This window comes from Pristis pectinata, chromosome 2, assembly GCF_009764475.1.
Source record: "Pristis pectinata isolate sPriPec2 chromosome 2, sPriPec2.1.pri, whole genome shotgun sequence".
NCBI classification, from domain to species: domain Eukaryota; kingdom Metazoa; phylum Chordata; class Chondrichthyes; order Rhinopristiformes; family Pristidae; genus Pristis; species Pristis pectinata.
The window spans coordinates 62,054,173-62,081,527 of NC_067406.1; the positions used below are offsets into that span (position 1 = coordinate 62,054,173).

General features: G+C 40.3%; 1 protein-coding gene across 1 annotated transcript; it reads right to left on the reverse strand.

Moving 5' to 3' along the window:
• Window positions 1-211: 211 nt before the first annotated feature.
• On the reverse strand, window positions 212-4,135 carry LOC127587374 (pancreas/duodenum homeobox protein 1-like). The gene is made up of 2 exons (XM_052045668.1): window positions 3,796-4,135; window positions 212-537 (listed from the first exon to the last, which is right to left on the reverse strand). Exons 1-2 carry the CDS (start codon window positions 4,133-4,135, stop codon window positions 212-214), a joined length of 666 nt encoding a protein of 221 aa, XP_051901628.1.
• Window positions 4,136-27,355: the final 23,220 nt, after the last annotated feature.

The following is a 27,355-nucleotide window of genomic DNA, read 5'->3' on the forward strand; positions in this document are numbered from 1 at the left end:
ATTTGAATTGAATGTTGCGTTTATTTCAATATATTAAATATTTAAAATGGAAATAAGTGTGGTTATGTTGAGTAGCTTATAAAACGTGCTACAACATTTACCAACATATAATATCAATAATCGGTATATTTTTACGAGAATATGTTAAAAATTTTATTCCTGCGCCATTAGTAAATGTCCCATATCGTTGTTGATTGCAGTAACAGAAAAGTTATGATGTCTTTTTGAAGGAAGCTCCCGAGTAACTCCCTCCCGACTCTTCTCCTGCATAGTTTTCCCGTAGTGTGGCTTTTGCTTTGCTTGTGGTCGTCCTGGCTTGTCCTTTCGCTTCTTCCTTCTTCCACTTCATCCTTCTGTTTTGGAACCAGATTTTGATGTGTCTCTCGGTGAGATTCAACATCGCTGCGAGTTCAATGCGCCGAGGCCTGGAGATGTACTTGTTGAAATGGAACTCCTTCTCTAGTTCCAGTAGCTGACTTCTGCTGTAGGCCGTTCGGGTCCTTTTGCTTTCATCCGCGTCCATCGGATGATTGTTTCCTGCAAGAAAACCAAGTATTAACTGAAAGCAAATAGCTTGACGATGCCCGTAGTTTGAGGTTTCAGTCCCCCGGGTCAGGATCTGTTGACCGTTCACAAAAGACAAATTTCAGAGGAAGCATTTTGAAAATTGAGCTTATTCGCTATCGATCACCCTTCGACAATTTTCCGGAAAATTATGTAGATTTTTGAGGGATTTGATTGCGCTCAAAACATTCTGAAATTCTCCCAAGGGTTAATTATCTTTGAACTTCTTAAAGTAATTGTACCTACTCGTATTATCGTATGTCATAACAGCATGTTAAGCAGTGCGTTTCAAGAGAGGGTTAACCTTCAGTGTGGAATCTGGCCCAGAACAGTCGTAAACAAAATCCACACTACCAGACAACAACAGCATTAAACCTGGTCTGAAATATTATAAGAATCGCGGGTATTCTACCATGAACCTTGAATATACAAAGTACCCACAGTGTCCAAGATATGTTATGTACCCTGATGGACAAGTACTCCTTTCCTCGACGAGACCTTGCTGTTTTCTGAAAGCTTAAAATAAAATTGCTCAAAATCCCTTCCAACTGCGGTCATTTAATTTTGCCAAAAATTGTTTTCTATATTGTTTTTCAAACAAAAGGTTTAGAAGTTCTCTGGAGCCTTGAGAATCGTTAACTCATTCAAGCAAGACATTACTTCGTTTCGTTATTTGTAGCGGGTGTCGTAAAGGTACAAATACTTTAAGGAGTTCACGGCATCTCAATGCTTTAGAGAACTTCAGTGCACAACTAAAACTCACAGAAAACTGAACCGTTAACCGGTAATTGTGGAAGTCCGATCCACGTGAAATACCAAAGATCACAATAGAATTTTATAATAGTAAGCCTAGTGCCAGAATTACAAGGGGAGATCTTACTCTAGATAAAGTTTAACAGTTTTTCGGTGTCTGGATTGTATGTAGCCCAAATCACTCATCATAAATACCTGTGAAAATGTGGGCAATAGGATACAAAAACATTGGAAAATAGGAACAAGCCTGGCTATTCAGCTCCTCTATTTACAATTAAGTAAGATCATCGTTGATTTGTGATCTAACTCTATCTACCTGCCGTTTATATCTAATATACAGGTATATTATTAGCTACATATTAGGTAGCTAATATATAGCTAATAATACCTAGGTTTAATAAAAAATCTACATGTCAGATTTAATGTTAACGTTGAACTGGAAGCCATCGCCATTTAACGAGGAATTCCAGGCTTCCAAGGCCTTTTGTAAGTCGATCTATTGTACACAGTTTTGCATTAGCAAATTGTGAAAATATGATATTTTAATAAAAATATGATATTTTACTAGAGTCTGAAACAATAACAGATCTTGAATGTTTTGTGCAACATTACCTTCCCTTGTATTTAAACATAAACAGTAACGCATTGGCACCAAAAAATTGCTTACTGTTACTTTCGGTGCCTGGTCAGATATCGGTGAATGAATATAATGATTTCCTTTCATTGACCATTAACAAGGGAGGTGGTTCAGTACATGTAAAACTTGATTCTCTAAGTGTATCTGTTAACGTTTTAGAATTAAGATTAGAGATGTCTCTTGATTTATTCCTTCAACTGCTGAGTAGTGTTTGCATTTATTTGTGCGAACTTCTATCCGTGGAGGTGTCTTCTGAGAGCTGCTGGGGTTTATTTCCAGCACAGCCTAAAATAATTTCATTTTTACCATCTGACTTTTTACCTGTAGTTCTGTAATCTCCTTACTTTAGGAAAATGACTGGAGGACATATTGGAGGACATTCAGTCAGGCAATACTGACACAGAAGTAGTTACTGTCCACACCCAATCATAAATAATCATTCTATACCGAAACAGAATACTTTCTATAATTCATTGATCCTATATAATAAAGCACGGGAATAAAGATTTAAGCATGGATGTTAATTTCTAGAAATGATGAAATTTCTTTGAATCAGGTAAATGCGAACGGTCAAAAACAAATACGAATAAAACGGAATTCAACCGTATGCGTGGCTGATAAATGAGGCTGTATACTAATATATCTACTCGCCGTCGGCATGGATATTGAGGGCCGAGAAGCCCATTTCTGTGCTATGTGAATTTTGTCACTCTAATATTGCTAGTTTTAATCATAATGACTGTTTTTATATTGATACATATTTTTGTAACGGTAATCCGCTGTAACCCGTCTATTTTGCATTTACGCTTGCACAACATATCTAAACTCTAGTCTCACCCTCAATCGTTTATTGATATGTCATCAAAAGTCACTAAATATTATAACATGGTGGGAAGAAAATTCCTAAGAAACTGTGGCACTATAAAATAATACTGTATAATCCAGCACCTTTTTAAATCGTGCGACAGTGGAACTTCCGCACACAATCTCTCGTAAGAAATGCGCAGAGGATGAGGAAAATTGGTTTTATTCCTACATTAATTACTTAGTGACATTTCTGCAACTACCATGTCGCAGAAATCTGTGTCATGAAAGCACCGGTTAGCATTTGGTGCCAAGATAAGGCTCCAAATATTCATAAGAAAGCATAGGAGAGAAGGATTTCGGGCCCACTCCGCTGCCTTTCCACAGACGACTTATTGTGCATTTTCTCCTCTTTAATCAGGGAAGAGGGGAAAACCTACAGCAAAACGTTCGAGCAAGGTAGAGCAGTGATATTACTCCTCAATTATTCAACCCGATCGATCATTATCCACCTTTCTTATGGCCTTAGTCCCATCTGCATAGCAACCATCGAATTCAACAAAGTAGCCTTCGAATTTTGCCCAGCGGATTTGCTTGGTTGCAGCACATACGATGTCGAGATTTGTTTTTCAATTATTTTGTATCCAGGATTAACATTGTCCTTTATAATTCGAGAAAATTAAATGAAGCTCTTGATTTGTCACTGTCATTAACTTTGAATTGATTTTTGGCTACCCTTATCTTCGGGTGAAAAGTATATTGGAATGTGCATTCTTGAATATATTTCTGTGCTTATATTTATGCCTTTACCTATTTATCAGGAAATCACGGCCACGCACAGAAACATCGCACACAATCCAGACACTTCCTTAAAAACGCGAAATACGTTTAATTTAAATAGTAGTAGTGGTTCTCAGTAAATATAACATTATATAAGAAAATGTGTAGGTATTATCATGGTTAAAAGGACTACTGACATTTTGTTAATTCCACTTACCACGCACTAAACATAATATTTGACTATCTTGTAACCTTACCTGCCCACTGATCTCTCCAAGCATAGGCATGCGATTTTGTTCTCTTCATCCAAGGGAACGGGTAACGCCCCTGAAGCTCATGGTTATCCCCGTACTCAGTATTGAAAAAATTCACTTGAGGAAAGTGGCCAGAGTTCAGATCTGGAAGACCCTCGTAGTGGGTGAAATCCGTCACATTATGCTCGTTTAAATCGCCGAAGCATGACCTGAGGAGAGGCGGCTGCGGATTCCTGGCATAGATACAGGCAGGTGGATTCTGCGCGTATTCTGGTCCCTGGTACTGGCATGCACTTTCAAAGTAGTCCACGTCGCAATCCATAACTGATATGGTTTCTAACATCTACGGAGGTCTTATGACCAAGCTTCTATAAACCTTGTAATTCCCCAGACTCACGTACAATGAACGCTCACACCTGGTCTGAAGCTCTCTACCTGTTTCTTTGTCATGTGATTATTTTTAAGTCAACGATTGGTGGGTAGAGAACAAACGAGCGTTTACTTTAAAAAAATCTTATTTGACCCGCTGTAATAAGCAACAATATGTCGTGTGGTAAAAGCAGTTTTGCTGAGTTCCTGTATATTCGGTTGCGTATACTGCAACACCTTGACTACAGGAAAATAGGTTGAAAAGTATAAGGAAGTTGTAAGCGGGGAGTTCTATGAACTGTGGACTAACGTTACCTCTTTTGCAAAAATCAGGTAAGAAGGATTAAAAATGTACTGCGGTGAATTGATTGTTGATATAGAAATGTGTGGAAGTGTGCATGTATATACTGAATATGTTTGACATGTATGCTAAAATCAGATATCAAATTTAAAATAACAGACAACGAAACGCAGAAAATAGGAGCAGGAGTAGGCCCTTTGAGCCTGCACTGCCATTCAATGCCTTCATGGCTGATCCTCTATTTCCTAACATATCCCTGCTCTTCCCCCATACCCCTGGATATCTTTTGTGTCGAGAAATGTATTCACCTCTTAAAAGATTCAATAACTTGTCTCCACCGCTTTTCCTGGTAGATAATTCTACAGATTACTCATTCTCTGAGTGAAGAAATGTTGTAGACGCCCTCTTCTGCAGCCAAGGGAAACATCCTCCCCACATCCAGTCTGTCTAGCCCTCGCAGAATTTTGCTCTTTTCAATGAGCTATCATTTAATTCTCCCAACCTTAGTTCATCTGTTGTGCACACCGGCCGACCGGTGGATTTGTATCACAAAACAAAAATACTTTTCTGATATAAAAATAGAGATGCTGGAAGAACTCAGCCAGTAGAGCAGTATCTAAGGAAAGGGAAATCAGTCAACGATTCGAGTCAGCGGGCTTTCCTCTTTTAGTCAAGCTCATACCTGTCTAAGTACATTAATGTTAATGCACTTTACATCCATAACAGGACTGGAAGACACTAAACCACATAAACCTGTTTTCTTTTAATCCGGAGTAGATTTAGCCGTTAATTATTCAGTACGCCGTGTATGTGTACATTTAATTGTAATTATTCAATTGTTTTGATCCTTTCCACAATATTGGCATTTTATCGAGCTGGATTAGATTTGCTTTTTTTCAGTCGGGAGTCATTCTGCAGACCTTCAATCGTTTCAACTATTTTATAATAATAAAAGTTAAATAGGTAAAATGTATAAAATAAAGCCATTCCGATATTAACATTCATCCTTAGTACATATTGATTTCGAAGTCAATTGCTTCCAGGCCGGTAAGTAAGTTTAATTGCTGACGATAGGTTTCTACTCAGCACAGTAGCACATTTCAAGAAAACTAACAATGGATTAGAAACAGTTTACAACATTAGACTTATGTCAACTGTTGATTTATAGCAGGGCTATACTGATCAAAAGGGTTTTATTTCCACTAGCGACCTCTGTTCAACACAGCAGATAGTTTTGTTTCCTCCGCACCCATTACTCCACCCCACCAGCACACTGAGATTGTGAAATAACAATGTTAATCAAGCTGTTGCTTCTGGTGCCATTCACTGTCAGTTTAAGAACACGCCTTTCGTTTAACTAAAGTTCGGTCTAAGGTATTCTGCCTTCGTGGTGAAGGTATTGATTTTCTCCAGTTTATTCTGTATCCTGTGTACACAATAAAAATAAATGACCTTTTGACCTGCTATCAGGCAGCAAAATACAGGTTGACTTGGATACCAAAGTATTGTAAGGTGGTCTTGAACAAACATTACCGAGCAAGAAATTTGCTGCTCTTTTTATGTCGACTCGCCCCCATTTGTTTATAAATGCCACCTGAACTCAGTTGCGCTTTTTATAAAGTCTATATTTTTTTAAAGCAAGAGAATTTCAAGAATACCTTACCGTGCGTTTGTTGGAACTCCAAAGGTATATAACAAAATAGCAGGTAATTCGAAAGCGAATATGAATATATATTCCTGGAAATCGCGGATTCTGCTTTGTTAGGTCACTGCCGAAACTGTTGGCTTGGGCTATCAGTGCCGAGTGTCGCCCCGCTCACTCCTTCACACATTCTCTACCCATCCACTCACACTCTCTCTCTCAGACGCGCACGCACGCACGCACACACACACACACACACACACACACACACAGAGAGAGAGAGAGAGAGAGAGAGAGAGAGAGAGCATCCCTCTGTTCTGGACAGAGTGTGAGTGTCAGGAAAGGAGAGACAGGAGAGATTGCGACAGTTGTACAACAGGTGATGGAATGGGAGAGAAATGGTGTTAATTACAAAAATGATCTTTATATCAAAAGCATTCCCAAAGGACAGTATTACTTAAAATATTGTATCACAGGTAATTTATTTTCGTACAATTATTTTCACTCTCTGATATAGGTCCTGGTGAAGCAAAAGAATAAGAAGGAAATCATTTTCCTGTGGGATATTACTCCTAAAATGTTTAACAATATTTGATATAGGTTTTATAAAATTGTTTTGAAGAGCAAGGAAATAGCTACTACTACAATAACCCCAGGAAATAAAGACCAGCGTTCTTGAACTGACAATAAAACATTCTTGGGTAAGCAAGTCCTGCTTTTCAGTCGGAAACATAAGAAACTGCAGGTGCTAGAATCTGGAGCAAAAAACACACTGCTGGAGGAATTCAGGACAGATGCAGGGCTTCGACCCGAAACGTCGCCAATTCCTTTCCCCCAACAGATGCTGCTCGACCCGCTGAGTTCCCCCAGCAGTTTATTTCTTGCCCCTGCTTCTGAGTTCTCAGCAAAAACAAACTAAATTCGTGTATTGGCACAAGTTTAGTTTTTTCAGTTATCACTCCGGGAAAAAAAAAAGTGGAAATAGTTTCTATGAGAAGCCTTATCTCTAAATTGGTCTAAAATTGTGTTCAAATCATTCAGAAAATCAAATTCAGCCCTGGAGACAGACAGCCCCAGTTTCAGGGCTGCACCGAGCAAGCTTCACCGGTGCATGCTGGGAGGCACCCTGGACTGCGCATGCTCAGCACGGGGGCACAGCCTCAATTGACAGACTCGACCGGCAGAGTAAGGATGTCTCCTGAGTTGCTGCCTCTTTATCTCTCTTTCCTGCGTTCACCTACTGCTTAAACCCTTCCCTTATGACTATGCGTTTGGCCATCTGCTCTAAAAGTTGTGTTTTTTTTGCTCTTGGCGTCATTTTTCTATTAACTCTGCTGTTAATGGGATATTTTTGCTATGTTAACGATGCTATCTACACGCCGTTTTGGTTCAATGACACCACTGTCGAGTTTTTATGAATAATATATGCAATGGGATTAAAAGACATTGCCTTATTTATTCTCCTACTTCTGACAATGGCAGGCTTCATATCAGAAGGTATTGATATTAAGAAATGTAATGAAAATATATAATAGATTCACGAGACAATGTTAATGATTGGTAGTTGGTTTATTATTGTCACATATTCTGAGATACAGTGAAAAACTTTGTTTTGCATGTCATCCATACAGATCATTTCAAAACATAAGTTTATTGAGGTAGTACAAGGGAAAAGCAGTAACAGAATGCAGAATATTGTGTTACAGTTAAAGTTGCAGAGGAAGTGCGGTGCAGGTACATGATAAGATGCAAGGGCCATGTTGAGGTAGCCTGTGTGGTCAAGAGTTCATCTTTATCATACAAGAGGTCCATTTAATAGCCTTATAATAGTGGGATAAAAGCTGTCCTTGAGCCTGGTGTTTTCAAGCTTTTGTATTTCCTACCTGATGGAAGGGGGGAGAAAAGAGAATCTCCATGGTGGTAGGGGTCTTTGATTATGTTGGATGCTTTTCCAAGGCAGAATGGAGAGGAGGCTGTTTCTCATGATGGAATGAACTGTGTCCACAACTCTCTGCAATTTCTTGCGGTCTTGAGCAGAGCAGTTGCCATACCAAGTTGTGATGCTTCTGGATAAGATGCATTCTAAGGTGCATCTCTAAAAATTGGTGAGGGTCAACGGGGACAGGCTGAATTTCCTTAGCCTTCAGAGGAAGTAGAGGTGCTGGTGAGCCTTCTTGGCCATAATATCTATGTGGTTGGACCAGGACAAGCTATTGGTGATGTTTACACCTAGGAACTTGAAGCTCTCAACCATCTCCACCTCAGCACCATTGATACACACGGGGGGGGGGGGGGGGTGGAATTTGCTTCGCCCCACTTCCTGAAGTCAATGAACATCTTTTTTTGCTTTGCTGACATTGAGGGAAAAGTTGTTGTCATGACACCATGCCACTAGGCTCTCCATCTCCTTCCTGTACTCTGTCTTGTCATTATTTGAGATCCAGCCCACAGCGGTGGTGTCATCTGTGAACTTGTAGATGAAATTAGAGAGGAATCTGGTCACACAGTCATGTGTGTATAGGGAGTAAAGTAGCAGCTGAGGATACAGTCTAGCAGGGCACCAGTGCTGAGGATAAACTTTGACCAGCCTGAGCACTCCCCACATAACCTGAGAAAGCTCAATGAAGACTGAGAAGGTTGAATTGGTGTTTCTCGCCACTAGCTGAAATCCAGAATATTTCAATTAATGTCACCACTGGGATTGTGAAGGCAGTACTCAAAACAAGTTTGGTAACCAAATGACAACATAACATTAATTAATATACCTTCTTCTTGAAGAAGTAGCATGTGCTGTGGCTAAAAGGGAACCGGTGCATACTTAGACATCCAGAAGGCATTTAAAAAGGTACCATATGAAAGGTTATTGAGATAAATAAAAGTTCATGATATTTGAAGTAACATATTAGTATGATAAAAGACTGGCTGGCTAACAGGAAAGTAAAAATAAATGGGTCTTTTTTTCTGCTTGGCAAGATGTAATGAATTGTGTGCCTCGGACTTCAACTTTTTACAATTTATATAAATTACTTGGCTGAAGGCACTATAGTTGTAGTTGCTAAATTTGTTGATGACACAAATATAGGTAGGAAAGTTAGTGTTGAAGAGGACATGAGGCTATAAAGTGTATGGATAGGTTAACTGAGTAGGCAAAGATCTAGCAATGAAAAATAACATAAGAACATGTGGAATTGTCCACTTTAGCAGGAAAAATCAGGAAGCAAGTAATTAGGAAAGCTAAGGTAATGTTATAATTTATTAGTTGGACAAATGAATACAAAGGCAAGGAGGTTATGCTTCATTTAAGTAGGGCATTAAGACCATTGTCTATAGTACCGGCCTCCTTATTTAAGGAGGGATGTTAATACATTGTAAGCAGTTTAGCGAAGACTTACTGAACTAATAGCTATAATGGGCAAGTTGTCTTCTGAGGGAAGTCTGAAAAGGTGAGGTTTATATCTGCTGGAGCTTAGAAGAGTGATTAAAACTTGAGGGGTCTTAACAGAATGGATGTGGAGAAGATGTTTCCTCGTGGGGGAATCTAGAATGAGGGATCACTGTTTAAAATACAGAATCACCCATTTAAGGTAAACAATATAAGACATTTCTTTCTCTCTCAAAGGGTCGTGGGTCTTTGGAACAAAGTATAGTGGCAAAAGAGTTTTTGAATATTTATAGAGCAGAGGTAAGTAGATACTTGATGAGAAAGGGAGTGAAACGTTGACATGGGTAGACAGGAATGCAGAGCTGCAATTACAGTCAGATCAACCATGATCTTGTTAAATAGCAGAAAAGGTTTGAGGGACTGAATGGCCTATTCCAGCTCCTAAATCATATGTTTACGATAAAACAATATTGATTTAATGGAGGTGTTAGGCATGATCATCAATTCTCTGAAGGAATGGGCCGTGAGATCTCAAAAAGGAGGATTTTTGAAACAAATTTCCAAGGGGTAAGATCCAGAATGCTGAAAGATTGTCCACAAATGGTGTAAAATGCACAAGAGGAACAAGGAATGGTCTAGATGGAGGTTAGAGCTGAAAGGTTGTAAAGAGAGGGGACTCTGTGAACATTTTAAATTTATAGCATTGGGAAAGTTGCAATGTGAGTCAACAAGCATAGAATCAATAACAGATTATGAGAATTTTAGATAAACTGAAGCTTGCAGGGGCTTGGAGAATGAGAGGCTGACTATGATGCCGTGAGATTGGTTGAGTTTGAAATAGAATATAGAACATAGAACAGTACAGCACAGGCCCTTTGGCCCACAATGTTATGCCAACACAGCTAATCCCTCCTACCTACAGAATTCCCATATCCCTCCATTTTCCTCTCATTCATGTGCCCATCCAAGCCCCTCTTAAAAGCCTCCCAATGAGTTTGCCTGCACCACCCTATCAGGCAACATATTCCAGGCATCCACCACTCTCTAAGTAAAAAACGTACCCCTTACGTCTCTTCTGAACCAACCCCCTCTCACCTTAAATGCACGCCATCTGGTATTGGATCGCTCAATAACGGGAAAAAAAAGATATTGCTTGTCCACCCTATCTACGCCCCTGAAATGATAAAGGCTTGGGTAGGAAATTAAGCAGCAGATGGTCTGAGGTAGGACAGAGGTGGCTAATGATATGGAAATAGAAGTCAGCAATCTTTCTGATGGACAGCATTTTTTGTATGCTTGTTAATCTTTATATCCTTTTTTCCAATTGTAACTTAGCGTTTTTTTCCTATTCCCGTCAAACTGATAAGTGAACTCAAGATTTATGTCCTAGAGTGACCGCCCAGAATATGCAGTATTGATAATCAGTGTTCATAATTTTTGCTGAATAAACTGAGCAAATTATGTCATCTGAAAATGCAGTTAAATGCATACATCTGGAAGCTGCTGTCAGCGATATCACATGTTTGAGGTGTGTTGTTGCATGCCTTTGTCGATCGAATCAATATTAAAATCACTGATCTTTCAAACGTTTTAACCTGCTGCCCAGTATTCTCACTGCAAAGTCCAATGAAAAAGCTAAATCGTGCTTAACTTGGAGTAAAGGAATTTTTAGCAATGTACTAAATACTGCTGAACGATGTCTGTGATCTCGATAAAGTACTTTTGCAATTTTGGAGTGTCATACCCGCAAAAGAAAAAAAATACAAAACAAATGGTTACTTTTTAAAGTTTTGTTTCAATATTTGAGTTCCACCCTTAATCCCCAATCTTTATTTTGTGTTTCGTAGAATAATTTAAATGTAAATTACATTCTTTATCTTTTGTCCTTTCCAAGAACTCGTACATCTGATTGGTTGATAAATTACATACTGCTTTTTCTTTTGTCACGGTTTTTCTGTAGAATGCACTAAATTCAAACTGATTTTGGAAAAAACGAAGGCTATGGTGTAGCGCTTGCTAAATTTTTGTGGGACCTTTTTTGGCGATCATTGGTAAGCGCCCCTCCTTCACTGCTAGCCAGAAAATTCGGGCCTATTATTTTGCAACTATGTACACAAACTGGCAGCATTATAATTGGTCAATGTTTAGAGAAAAGGGAACTCTTGCTGGCTTTCTCCTAGTCTAGCTTCATTCCTTATGTTTCTGGGATACAGATTCCATTTTGAGGTTGAAAATCATTTTAAAAATGCAGGTGCTAGAAATCTGACATAAAAACAGTAAATTTTGGAAACAACCAGCAGGACAGGGTGCAACTGTAAAAATAGAAACGTTTCAGGTTCGTTTTGAGGTTGATATCCGCAGGGTGAATGCAGCTTTAATACCAACTGACATCCATTTGAGCCATCGTTTGTGGTTATGAATGAAGTTTGTCGCTATTTGTCGTCATAAGAGGTGCAAATTTTAAAACAAATCCCATTTGGAAAACAGTTCCCATTCACAGCAACCCGTAAGCTATAATTTAAATTTTCATAAAGTTGCACAGAAATTATATTGCTGACTGCCGATTTCGAATTGACACAGATCTTAGAGCTGGATATCCGTGTTTAATGTGCCTACAAATGTCTCACTGAACAAAAACGTGTGCATGGGAAATAGAAAGCAAAGTAGACGCAAAATATAAAATTACCAGTTTCTAAAACATATTTTCTAGGATTTTGACACTAACATTCAAAAAGTGATTTGCTTTAGATCATCGATTAATTGTATAGAAAAGATCGGGCGTAAAAATGCTGCTGACAAATGAAATACAGTCACCGTATCTTTAATGGTTAAGAAGAAGATGCGCGTGACCAACATAAAACGACAGACAACTGGCGTTTACAAGCTCGGTGGATTGACCTCAGTTATATTTTCAGCCTTTACTGCGGTGAGCAAATGGAAGCACAGTTTGGAATTGCAGTTCCCCTATTGCCCTAAGACATGAATGCCTTCAATGACAAGAAGGGATGCACAACTCTCTGCTGAGATTGAATGTCATGGAACTTCAAGAAAGGCGCAGTTGCTAACTGTTCCTTTTGGGTGGAATAAACCTTGTAATGAATGCTGCGTCTAAGAGCGATGTGCGATTTTGTTGGGTAATTTTAAAAGAGTTTTAATTGTGTGCTATGTTTCGAATGTGAAATACTTCCGCGGCGAAAGGTATCTGATTAATTGGATCACGCCAGAGTAGTTCGGTTTGCAATTCAATTCTGGCACCAAGTGATTATGAATGTAGACGGTGCACAACCGACCTTCACAAAAAAAATCACAAACGCGAATGGTGATCGAATACCCCGAGAATGCATACAGAGGTGACTCCGATGTGTTTACTATTGCTGTTGGATATTTCTGTGGGCCGTTCAAGGATCTTAACCAATACAGTCAATGCCCGGTTAAACAAAGTAGGGATGTAAGAACAACATTTCTCCTCTGTTACTCAGTTGCGATCTTTCATCAAAATTCTCTCCCCGGATGCTGCCTGGCCTGCTGAGTATTTGCCGAAAATGCGTTGCTGATGACAATGACTGCTGCCGTGATGAAGCAACTATGAATAGCAACGCCGGTGGACCAACGGCTTAATTCGGAACTACCATCTGTAAAATAGTGTCCTGTTCCTCTACTGAGAAACACGCTCTTCGTGCATCCGGTGAACCGGGTGCAGACACATTGAACACTTTACAAGCATCAAACTCCTTCCGTTTTATTTTGCAAAACACAAATCAATAAATGCCATTTTTATTCTGTTCCTTTTATTTCTGATTTCAAAAAGAAGAAAACGGCGGATTACGAAGTCTCTATAAAAGCAGCCCATCAGTTTTCGAATGTTGCATAAGATATATAATGCGCCCTCCATTTACAAAGTGATCTTAAAACGCACTTGAAGGCGGTTCGATTTCTCAGTGTTCCTGATCAATTATTTGAGTATCCTTACCCGAAAAAAATCCTAACAGGGTCCATACTTTAACATGTTAATACACTAAATGTTTCAGTCGGCGGATCCAGTTAATTTGTCTCCACCAGTCTTTTGCAGTATATGGAAATGGGGCATTGTGTCTATTTCTGATTACTTTTTAAAAGGGCACAAAGAAAACAGTTAATTGAATGGCGTCAGTAATTGCTGTATCTATGATTTAGTGGAATCTATATCAACAGTGCTGAGGTGGAGAGGGTTGGGAGCTTCAAGTTCCTAGGAGTGAACATCACCAATATCCTGTCCTGGCCCAACCAGCTAGGTGCCACAGACAAGAAAGCTCACCAGCGCCTCTACTTCCTCAAGAGGCTAAAGAAATTTGGCCTGTCCCCTTTGACCCTCACCAATTTTTATCGATGCACCATAGAAAGCATCCTATCTGGATGTATCACAGCTTGGTATGGTAACTGCTCTGCCGGCACCACCAGAAACTGCAGAGAGTTGTGGACACAGCTCAGGACATCACGGAAACCAGCCTCCCCTCCATGGACTCTGTCTACACTTCTCATTGCCTTGGTAAAGTAGCCAACATAATCAAAGACCCCACCCACCCCAGACATTCTCTCTTCTCTCCTCTCCCATTGGGCAGAAATACAAAAGCCTGAAAGTACATACCACCAAGCTCAAGGACAGTTATCCCAATGTTATAAGACTATTGAACAGTTCCCTAGTAAGATGGACTCTTGACCTCACAATCTACCTTGTTATGACCTTGCACGTTATTGTCTACCTGCTCTGTAGCTGTTACACTTTATTCTGCACTCTGTTATTGTTTTACCTTGTACTACCTCAATGAATTGATCTGTATGAACGGTATGCAATACAGGTTTTTCACAGTACCTCAGTATATGTGGCAATAATAAACCAATTCCAATTCCAATTCAATGTTTACCATTTCTGGCCATGAAATCAGGTGGCTGACAGCAGGAAAGCCAAATACATGAAAGGTAAGTACATGATAATTAATGAGTAAGGAAAAAAATCATCTATGCCGTTACTGCCTTACCTCCATGAGTTAAGATGAGACATTGAAAATGTTTCCAGCAAGGCTTATAAATTTTATTTACAATAACATCGAATTTCAAATGGACATTATTCATAATTTCACCCTTTGTATCCCCCAGTACTGATGAAGTGTGAATTGCCTCCAGGAAGTCAAATCCAACAGTTTTTTTCCAGAGTTACTTCCACAATTTAAGGGGAACCGAATCGGATTGGAGAATTGTGGGCAGGGTTCTTAAACCCCAAGAGGGGCACAAATAGGTTAAAAAGTCAGAAGTAACAAATTCAACACCCAACTTGCTTCCAACATGCCCAGTACTGCTATTAATATATGCGAGTTAGTGAAAGTAATCTCCTCTTGGAGAGTAAGTAGTTAATTGAAGCAATTAATGTTAAAGATATTGTCACCACAATTCGAATTTAAGGATTCCAGTTTGGGTTTCACAGAATTCCCTGCTAAAGCGGAAGCAAGATTTTTGCGACCCCCGGTTCGGGTGGTTTAACATTAGGAGTCACAAGAAAAATAAAGACTGTTTCCTATCTTTTTCCTGTGAAGCTAGAGACTAGCTCATACACTTACAAGGTTTCCATGCATACAATATCAGGATGGATGATGCCTTGGCTGCTTTCGATTGGATTTTGGATTTGGATTAGAAAACCAAGCAGCAACAATGAAGCTGCACCATGGAGAAGGCCAATTATCAAAATTATCATATTTCACCGCTACTAAAGGAAAACACTGGATATTGCAAATCTATAATGACAATTGAAATGAAGTGGAAATACTTGGCAGGTCAGGCAGCATCTGCAGAGAGAGAAAAACAGTTAACATTTTAAGACAATGACTACTCATCAAAACAATACATTCTGATGAAAGGTCATTGACCTTTCCTAGGTTAATTCTAATTTGCATGGCTTGTACCATAGTTTATTCTGTTAGTAGGCAGATGCAGTTCCATTCTTTCCTTGGGTAATTAGCAGTGATATGTTATTGCTGTCTATTGCATCTTCCTCTGATATTAGCTGCAAACCTCAGAGGTACATTCCCAGAAAGGCAAAAGGCAAAAAATAAAGTAATAATTCCCTGGATGAATAAAGGAGACAGAGGAGATGATAAATAAAGAACAATGTATCATACATGGCAGGTAAATAACTCCAGTTAGAAACAGGCTAAATATTGTATGCTGGGAGGAGAATTGGAAAGGAAAATAAGAGAACTGCAATTAACATAAGAGAGAATCTAAAAGACTCCTCTTGGCATGTAAATAATAAGTGAGCTGGGGCCAATTCGGGATAAAGAAGCTGATCAATGTATACAGGTAGAAGGCATAAATGGAAGAGCAGATGCGATTTCTCTGGCTCTTCACTCTGGTCTGGACCATCTAGACGACAGGAACTCATACGTCAGGCTGCTGTTCACCGACTACAACTTGGCATTCAACACAATCATCCCATCCAAACCCATCATCAAGCATCAAGCCTCTATACCTCCCTCTGCAATTGTATCCTCATCGGCAGACCTTAACTGGGAAAACCCAAATCACCACTACAGTTCGACCACTATGACCACTCTGATCACTTTGCACAGAAATGGACTTTGTTTTTTTTGTTCCAATTGTGTTTCTTTTTCTTGTAAAAATTGTGTATAATTTATGTTTAATTTGTGTTTTTCTAGTGAATGCTGCTTATATGACACCATGTACCTGTGATGCAAGTTTTTCATTGCACCTGTGCATACGTGTACTTGTGCATATGACAATAAACTCGACTTTGACTTTGACTAGATGAGAACATTGTATTGATATTTACCAAGAGGGTGCTGCCAAAGTCTCAGAGATAAGGTATTAGAGATAACAAATGAGGTGCAAATTGATAGCAAAGAAGTATTAGTGAGGCTGGTTATACTTACTCAGCAGGTCTAAATGATGAGCTGCTGTTCATTGATTGAGCAGCAAAAAATACCTGGGTCTAAAACACAACTTTGTCAATCTTCTACAGCAGTGTCCTGGATTGACCAACAGCTATAACCATCTTCATATGCGCTAGTATATGATTCCACCCAAAGGATAGCTTTCCCCTTGACTGCCATCAATTTTGTCAATGTTCTTTAATGTCACCCTTGGTCAAATGCTCCCATGTAAAGAGCAGTCACTCCTATTTGAACCATAGAATTCAAACATCTGTCTACATTTGGCAAAGATTGTAATACGATCTGAGCCAAATGGTCCTGGCAAACCTAAATTGAGCATTGACGAGAAGGCTATTGATGAGTTTCACTTGAGAGTGCTGTCAATGACACTTTCCATTACTCTGCTAGTGACTGTGAGTAGATTAATGAGGCACTATTAGCCAGATTGGATTTATCCTGCTTTTCATGGACAGGACACAATTGGGCAATTTTCTATATTGGCACGTAGATGCCAGTTCATTATTTGTATGGGGCGAATGTGAATAGCTGTTTGCGAAGCACAAGCCTTCAACATTGAACTCAGGATGCTATTGAGTCCCATAGTTTTTGCTCCTTCCAGTGCTCCTATTTCTGAATATCAGGTGGAGTGAATCAAATTGTTTGAAGTCCAGTTCTTCAATGTCAGGACTTAAGGAAGAGGCTAATTTGGATCATCTACTCAGCATTTCTGGCTGAAAATAGTTACAAGCACAGCTTTGTCTTAAGTACTGAAGGTCCAGGCTTTTCCATCGTTAGCGATTATGATGCCAAGGAACTTTCTCCTCCCATTGGCTGCTCATTTATGTATGACCATGCATAACCGGATGTAACAGGAATTCAGAACTTTGATTTGATCTGTATGTTGTGGGATCACTTACCTCTATCTATTACATACTGACTTTTCTCTTTAGCATACATGTCATCCTGTGTTTTAACTTCTTCAATTTGGCATCTCATTTTTTACATATAGCTGGTGTTCGTCCCAGTGTGCACTTCTACAGTCCTCAATAAAGCCGTGCTGGGTTGGTGTGGAGGGGGTGGTAATAGAATGTGGTGGAATACAATGTTGCTGTTGCCTACGACACCTTATATCTCACAATGCCCAATGTTGATCTGGTAGATCTCTCTAAATGTAAGACCTTTATCACAGTAGTAACACTTAGTACAGTGTTGGCAGAGTTGTTAAGTTATCAGACCAGAGGACTGAGTTCAAATCCCAACATGGCAGCTGTTGAATTTATATTCAGTAAATAATCTGGAATTTTGGAAAACAACAACCAGTCTTAGTAATGATGACCATAGAATCTGCTAATTTATTGTTAAAACCCCATTTGGTTCACCAATATCCTTCAAGGGAGGAAATCTGCCATTCCTACCTGGTCTGGCAGACATGTGGCTCCATATTCCACCCTATATGGTCAGCTTTTATATACCCTCTGAAATGGCATAGCAAGCCACATAGTTATATCATTACAGTCAGCAAAAGAATAAAACTGGACAGACCACCTGCCATCAACATGGGCACCTAATTCAAAATGCCAAAGTCACTCCCAGCCAAGCCAATCCCCATTGTCAGAACCAAGGGACCTCTATTACTTTTCCTTCTGAGATGAGGGGGTGTTGAGAGCAGACATGCAGGAAATGGAGGAACTGTGTGCAAGGGCACCTTCAACTAAGGTGAAGCCACACTTCCAGAAGAAGGAGGACATTTCAGAAGCTCTAGAGCAGAAGGTCTCATTTTGAGAACAGATGCAGTGGAAGCAGAGAAATTGGGGTAGGGTGGGTGAAGGTATATTTGAGGTAGCTGTGGAAATCGGTGAGTGTATTGACTAGCTGCTGACATCTTCTGTCTCCTGAGATGGAGATGGAGATGGAGCAGTCCAGAAAAAGAAGTGTTAGAGATAGTGCAGGTAAATTTGAGGGCAAGGTGGAAGTTGATGTCAAAGGTAATGAAATGAATCTGCACAAGTGCAGGAAGCAGCACTGATGCAGTCATTGACGCAGCAGAGAAAGAGTCGGTTTGTGTGCTGGAATAGGCTTGGAACAAGAACTGTTCCACTCAGCCAACAAAAGGACTGTCGTAGCTGAGCCCATGCAAGTGCCCACGGCTACCCCTTTGGTCTGCAGAAAGTGGGACGAGTCGAAAGAGAAGTTGTTGAGGGTAAATACAAATTCTGCTAAGCAGATAAGAGTGTTGGTGGAGGGGAACTGATTGGGTCTTTGCTCAAGAAAGAAACAGAGGACCCCAAGACCTTCCTGATGGGGGCCAGAGGTGTATAGGAACTGGATGTCCTTGCTGAAGATGAACCAGTTGAGACCAGGGAATTGGAAGTTATCAAAATGGTGGAGGGCTTCAGAGGTGTCCCAGATGTAAGTGGGGACTGATTTGACAGGGGATGATAGGGTGGAGTCCAGGTATGAAGAAATGATTTCAGTAGGGCAAACACAGGCAGAAACAATGGGCCTAACAGAACAAACCTGCTTATGGATCTTTAGTAAGAGATAGAAACAGGCAGTGTGGGGTTGGTGGACAATGTAGGTGGAAACTGTGGAGGGAGAGATCCTGATGTGATAAAATCTGTAATGTTTCAGGAGATGGTGGTCTGGTGTTCATCAGTGGGGTCATATACCAGAGGAAGGTATGAGGAGGTGTCAGAAAGCTGGCATTCAGCCTCTACAAGGTAGATGTCTGTGTGCCAGACTACAAAGGCACCTCCTTGTCTGTGGATTTGATGACGAGGTCAGGATTGGTCTGGTGAGAGCAGAGAGCTACGCATTCAGAGAGGGTGAGGGTGGAGTCGGGGAGGGGAATGGGGAAGTCAAGGTGGTCAATGTCACATTGGCAATTGGAAATGGAAAGATCTGGAGAGGGTGAATCCTAGGCAAGATACAGAAGTGGCCAGTGTGAGGTTGGGATGGACCTTCAGTATGATTGATCCATTGTTCCATTGATCCCATTGTTTCTGCGTGCTCTTCTTTCTGTCTGCCTGCCTCCCACTTTCTGCAGATCGAAGGGGTAGCCATAGGCATTTGCATGGGCCCCAGCTACACCTGCCTTTTTGTTGGCTAAATGGAACAGTCCTTGTGCCAATTGTATTCCGGTTCACACCCCGACTCATTCTCTCTACATCGACGACTGCGTCAGTGCCTCTTCCTGTAGTAATGCAGAATTTGTCAATTTCACCACCTTTGCTGCCAACTTCTAATCTGCCCTCAACTTCACCTGGACCATCTCTGACAACTCTTTCTTTTCTGGATCTCTCTGTCTCCATCTCAGGAGAAAGACTTGCCGTTGACTACCACAGCTACCTTAATTATACCTCCTCCCACCCTACCTCCTATAAGGATGCAATCCCTTTCTCTCAATTTCTCCATCTCCACCACTTTTGTTCTCAAGATGAGGCCTTTTGCTCTAGGGCTTCTGAAATCTCGTCCTTCTTCTGGAAACATTGCTTCCCCTCTACCATGGTTGATGGAGCTATTGCACACATTTCCTCTATTTCCCACACGTCTGCTCTCAGCAACAACCCCACCCAGACACAACAGCAGTAGAGGCAATACAGTACCCTTAGTCCTCGCCCTTCACCCCACCAGCCCCTGCATCCAACACGTCATCCTTCACTATTTCCACCAGCTCCAAAGTGATCTTGACACCAGTCACATTTTTCCTTCTCTCCCATTTTCAGCTTTCTGCGGGGACCACTCTCTTCGTGACTCCCTGGTTGGCTCATCCCTCCCCACCCATCCCTTCTGATCCCCTGGAACCTTCCTCTCCAACCATAGAAGGTGTAACTACTGTAGCTTTACCTCCTCCATCACCACCATCCAGGGACATTATCAGCCAAGTGAGACAGAAGTTCACCTGCACCTCTTCCAACCTGGTCCACTGCATTTGGTGCTCACAATGTAGCCTCCTCTACATTGGTGAAAATGGTGTGTAGACTAGGCATTTGCAAGCACCTGCTCTCTGACTGCAATGGCCATCTTGAGCTTCCGGTAGCCTGACATTGTAATTCTCCTTCCCACTCCCACACAGACCTGTCTGTCCTCAGCTTTCTCCATTGCTATGGAGAGGCTAAACTCAAATCAGAAAAATAACATCTTGCATTCCTCTTGGGTAGCTTACAACCCAATGGTATGAACATTGAACCTTTTAATTTCAGGTAACCACACCCCCGGTGTTCTTCTCTTCCAAGCATTCACCTGTCGACCTACTTTTCTTCTCCCTTTGTTCACCTTCCCCATCCACCTCCCACACCTGCTTCCAACTGTCTATCATCCCTCCCCATCTGGTTCCACCTATCACCTACCAGCCTCTATCCCACCTCCCTACCCCACCCTCAGCCCCTTGTACTGCCATATACTGGCAGTCCCGATGCAAGGAGGGTCTTGATCTGAAATGTCGACTTACACCTTTTGCCTCCACAGATCACAGTTCCTGATTGATCCACAGAGTTCTTCCAATGTTCTGTTTTCTCACCATGTCTAATATTGATTTGTTGGGGGTAATTGACTCAAAAAATATGAAAATAAATCTGATAGAATATGGGCCTTTATTTTTACATACTAAGATGTTATGATCTGGAATGCACAGGAATGAAGAATAGTGGAAGCAGTTTGAATAATAACTTTCAAATGGAAATTAGATAATTATTCATGATGAAAAATATTGCAGGATTACAAGGAAAGACCAGGGAAGCTGGAATAATTTGATAATTCTTTCAAAGAGCCAGAATTGCCAGTGTCACACATGCATACATAGACTCCATGCCCCTATGACAAAATGGTTCAAATTACCTCATTTGTGCTCTGAGATTGTATGACACTGTTAGCTCCCGCATCTGCTTTGTTTCTCTCATTGATATAATGTGCCTTCTTGCCCTGCAGAAAGAGATGAAGATTATTGAAGAAGTAGATTTGCTGTGGATGGTGATGAAAGTAAAGGGAAAATGTAAAATAAAGTGAAGAAGCAGTGGTGGAATAATTAGTGACAGTGTAAGTTGTCGGATATTAAAGGACGGCAGCTTTTATGCAGTGGAAAAAGAGGTGTGTGTTTTGTGTGTGTCTGTGTTTAGAATGATAAAGAGATGTGGCTTTGAGTTTAAATCATGAAGGACAGGCTGAAGTGGACAATATTCCTAAGAGTGATCAGAGAGCAGTGTTGAATGTGATAAAGAATGATACTCACTTTTGTTGCTCTTTCTCATTAAATCTCATCTTATATTGAATACAGATCCTAGGCAATCTCATGGAAGCATATTGGAGCATATTGGACCTGTTGGTATTTAAGCACTTAATGAAGCAAAAGCTTGGTACTCACAAGAGTACACTGAATCATCAGCCACAGGGAACTATGCTGCACTGGTAGAATCCTCATGGAGTCCAAGAAAACAACATAGACTTCCTCAGATTTTACAGCTCTTAGACCTTTTTTGTTTGTTTGATTTAGTTTTGTTTTTAGTGAGGGTGTTAATTCTGTTTTTAATACTTATTTTTTTAAATAGTTCACAAACATTCAATCTTGATGGAGCTTTGACAGCTGGCAAGCCTGAGGGTGGGGCTTGACCAATTGCCAATACTAATATCATGAACCTCGTCAAACTTCTTTAAGTCAATTTCATTGATATGTTGGATTGTTTTTGTAAGCTCTGAGAACAATTACTCTCTTCACAGTTCCTTAATAAAGACTTGTGGGGAGGTCACAAAAGCTGGAACACCACTTGAACAAAGCAAAATTTGTTCAAGTGGTGTCCAATGAAAAAGTAAACTGGGAGGTTCAATCTTTCTTTAGCCTCAAGGTTTCAGGACGCATTTGAGACTTCATTCTGCTCTTTTCCAAGTGCAATTATCCCAACTCATTATTGATTTTTCTGCTATAAGGAGAAGCAAGACGGCAAAGCTCCAATCCTGACCTCCAGTGCCGTCTGTGTGGAGTTTGCGCACTCTCCCTGTGACTGCTTGGGGTCCTCTAGCTGCTCCTGTTTCCTCCCACATCCCAAAGTCATGCAGGTTGGTAGGTTAATTGACCACTGTAAATTGCCCTATTCCAAGGCGTGTGGTAGAATCCAGAAGGAGTTGATGGAAATGTGGACAGCATAAAATGGGATTAGTGTAACTGGGTGCTTGATGCCGTCATGGGCACAGTAGGCTGAAGGGCCTGTTTCCATGCTGTTTGACTCTGTAAGTGAATATAGAATGAATGAAGCATGAATGTATATTGCTCCTTCTTATGAAAATTACAGTGCCTCACCATCAAAGCTATCTGGGCTCAGAGAGAAATGTAAGAGCAACAGGATATCATGAGCAGCTCATGTAAAGGCATCAGCTTCAGTGAGACTTGTCACTTCAGTCCTCACGGGTGCCAATTGTAAAATTCAGCTATAAGCCCCACAGCCACCTAAAAATGAATAATTAATGTAGAGGAGTAAGAGGTTAAGAGATGCAAGAAGTACAAAGCACACTATGACCGTGAAAGTACAGTAGAGCGGAGGGACAAAGTAATCCCAAGCACAGACATTTCTGGTGGTCTCCTATTGGCATTTTTACATAAGTGATTAATATTTGTTCTGTCCTAAAGAAGATATTATATAATTATCTAAAAGCAGAACTTGTGTTTATGGAAAGCTGGGAACTGCACAGTGTATGACACAACAATTAATTGGAGGAAGTAGGTAGTTTTCCTCTACCTGAATGTACATGTGACTATCAGACATTTCTAGACCTTTGTTGTTCTATTGGGTGTCTTCATTATGAGCAGGGATTTGGTTCCTCTTGAGCTTTGTAATAGCCATATTGTGAAGGATGCAGCAACTCATTAGTGTGGAAAGTGTGAGTGGACCGAATTGTAGAGCTTTGACATATCCAGTTGCCAGAAAAGAGAATTCCAATTTGTTTGTTCCATATGATTCAGGTACCAGTTATATCCTCGCTGAAACACTACAATGGATTTATTAATGATCACAAGGTGCGTAACAAGATCTTCTTGCATAAGCAACTCAAGAGTCTCAGATAGTTTCAAAAAAAAGCCATTGCTTATTCCCGAGTATCATGCAGTTTCGTGCTTAATGAGTTGTCTACCATTATTCACCATCTAGGCACTTAGAGGGGAAAATTGTCTTCAATGGAAGTGTACACTGTTTTACAATGTGACATTTTAAGGGAGTGATGTTTGTTGCAATTGTTCTGGGTTACAGACAGAACAGGTAAAAGTGAATTACCGGTCCCTCCATGATCCTTTCTTGTAATGCATTCTGTAAGTGGTGAAATTCTGCTCACATAGTCCCTCAGTCATCATTACTAATAACAATTTTTGTAAAAAAAATACTGAGTATTAGCTGAATCTAAATTCCACAGTTGTCATGGGGGTATTTTAACTCAGGTTCCTGAGATTGTAGGTTGAGATCTTTGGATTATCAACCCGGTGGTTTAACTGACACACCACCATCATTCCCATCTTGCTGATCAACTTTATTTTCTGTCTGAGCAATAGCTCAATTTTTATAAGTTTCATTCTTATTTTCAAATATGGCTTTGCTTCCCCATATCTTTCTAACATCTTCCAGCCTTAAATCCCTTTGAGAAGTGTCTTAGCTCCTCTGGCGGTTATACCCACAAATTTAATTACTTCTCCACTGACAGTTTGACTTTAGCTGTTGTTGCAATAACTTGTGGAATCTCTTCCCTCAACCTCTCTACCTCTTTTCTTCTATTTTCTTCTTTAAAGTTTGCCAAGATTTTGGTTAACTGTTGTAATATCTCCTGATGCAACTCATTGACAAATGTTATTTAAAATAGCTCCTGTGAAGCATTTTAGGGACTGTATCATTAAATGAGCTATAAAAGTACAAATTGTTATAACATCTGCAGGAGAATAATAATTTCACTCCAGCTGCAGGTGGACATAGATAGATCTAGTGTGAAAAGATAATTATATAAAAAAACAAGAAAAGGAAATGTTTGCAGGGTCAGAGGAAAAGAGCAGGGGAGTGACATCCTTCTGTGCTGTATGATCGATATATATTCAGATTGCTGTAAGTGCCACTCTGCTGGTTCATCATATGCAGCTTTTGATAATCCTCATATATAATCCTCATGTAGCCACGAAGCCATAAAGCTATTTGTCAACAAGAGTAAGAACTTTGAAATTAACGCAGGAATCAGAGAGTGAGGAGTTTTCAGAGATTAACAAGAACAGAGATGATAAAGGAGTGGGAGTGCAGAGTTGAATGTGATGTAATTGTGGAAAATGTGGACTTTGTTTAGGGAGAAGCTCAGGGGATTGTAAGTAAAGAATTCAAGAACCCTTGGAAATGTTAGGAAAGAGTAAATATGCCTCTAATGTTTCGGGTGAGAGCAGAAATGTGGGATTAGTTTTTGACAGCTCTAGCAAAGAGCAGGCATTGGTCCAGTGGACCAAATAACCTCCTTTACTGCTGTGAACTTCAATGCTACCTACAGTAAAATTGTTCAGATAAAACACTTGCTTTTTCAATAAAAATGTGAGAAATTGTAATTGCCTCATATTCTATATATATAAAATATACATAAAACTTTATAACTATTTTAAATTTCTAATTTAGCCATTATTTCTTTTTTTAGTCCCAATGGATTTCAACCAGCTAACAGCTAAAATTTCCCCTAAAGTATCATATTGTTATAATGGTAATATTATAAAGAGATTAAATAAATACTGTAGGTTGCTGACATATGGTCTATGTCATATGGCCTTATGACTATGTTTGAGAGGAACAAACTAGGAAATGTAAAAAAAACTGCCTGCTTTAAAACTGATTAGTAGTCTCCTGTTTAATTTATCTGTCTCCTGTTTGATGGGCATAGTTGTCATATCTAACTAGAGATGTATTTGTTAAATTTAAAACAATAATCCGCCAGGCCTATTGATTGCTTGTCACAGGTTTGCCTGCACGAGTTAAAAGATTATGGATTCAAATACCAATCATTTACATACCACTTTTTTTTCCGCTAACAACAGAAAGAATCTGCCAACTAAAACTTTCCCTTTCATTTATTCATTTGTTTCGCCTTACGTATTTTGATAGCCTTTCATGCTACGATTTAATTTTCTTATGAATGAAAGGTAAATTGCCCAATACGTATTTAGCATTTTTACTCTAAATTTTACTTAATGTATAAATTGCTCCACCTCTGTCACTGTACCCTTTCCCATGCCGGCACCATGATCTGGAAGAATAACTTAAAATTAACAACAAACACCAATACACATGTAAAGTTTGTGTTAAACTGCCTTTATAACAGCAAGATAATATTTTGCTATCAACTACTCACGATATATAGCAACCCTTGAATGTCAAAGATTAACATTAAAGTTCAAATCATATAATTCCAGCACAAGACATTGGAAGTGTAAGTTTGTGAAGAACTGTTACTATTGGCGGCGCAGAGCCGCTGCCTCACAACAACAGAGACCCCGGTGTTCAATCCCGACCCTGGGTGCTGTCTGCGTGCAGTTTGCAGGCTCTTCCGCTGACCGCTTGTTTTTCCTCCGGGTGCTCTGATTTCCTCCCTCATCTCAAAGATGCGCGGGTTGACAGGTTAATTTGCGGCTGTAAATTGCCCTTAGTATGTAGCTGAGTGGTAGAATCGGGGGTGGGGGGGGGGGAGGTGTTGAGAATGTGGGAAGCATAAAATATGAGATTAATGCAGGATTGATGTAAATGGATGGTTGATCGAGGGTGGACTCGGTGTGGCGAAGAGCTTGCTTCCGTGCTATGAATCAGCTGAGGAGCTATTCCAATAAAGTGCTCCTAACACGCGCATCAAGAAATTGAGTGGACCCAGCACGTGGTTTTACACAGTACTGGATGGGTGATTGGAGTGACCTGCCTTTTTCTAACGCGTCCCTGATAGGTTCTGGGAGAACCGAAGCAGAGACTCTCATTCGTAATTTTTATCCAAAGAGCGAGAGTTGGCTGACAAAATAAAAGTCGGTTACCAAGTGGCATTGGTCATTCGTGAGCCATGGTCAGTGCAAAGTGAGATAATTCTCAAAACATATCATCCTGGATGGATTAAAACGTTAGGTGTAAAATCTGAGTTTAAATGAAAACTAAAACTCAGTTTGCCACTGGCGATGTTAGTATATAAATGCAATTCTCATTCTAAATTCCCCTTACTATTTTAAATGGAGGGAGGGGAATGCGAGAATAAGTGGCTCAAACACGCGCGCTTGCTTTTTGAAACAATTGCAAAAACAGGTATATTTAAATTCACGGAGCACAAGAAGGGGCCTTTCGGCCCACTGAGTCCGTCCCGACCATCAACTGTTTTATTCTTCCCCCCCCCCCCCCCCCAATTTCTACCCTCTCTACCCACACACTAGCAACACTTTACAGTGGCCAACTAACCGCCCGTCTTTGACGTGTGGGAGGAAACCGGAGCACACCCGGGGAAAACCCACGGGAGAACCTGCAATCTCCACACAGGCAGCACTGGCGGTCGGGATTGAACGCGGGTCGTTGGAACTGTGAGGCAGCAGCTTTACTAGATGCGCTACTATGCCGCATAACTTCTGCATATTCTAGTAACCGTGACTGTCATGGCATATGCATTTCGGGAAAATGATCACTGTCAAGTATAGGTTATTGGCTATTTCATGTGGCTACAGATATGGGACTGAGGCCAGTTTATCGTGCAATGCAGAGTGATAAACAATCGTTATACAACCAGCCCTTGTGGTTACACTCTGCGTGGGAGAACAGAGACGAGTCCTGATTAAACAGTTGAGTTGTAATTTGTGTTATACCAGCATTCTACCGCATTAAGAAAATGAAAAATGGTGTTTAAATATGACTTCCCACTGGACTGTGGTTATAGTTCACCAGTACTGTCTGTAATTTGAAAGTATGCTTGGCTGGAGTTACACCTCTTGG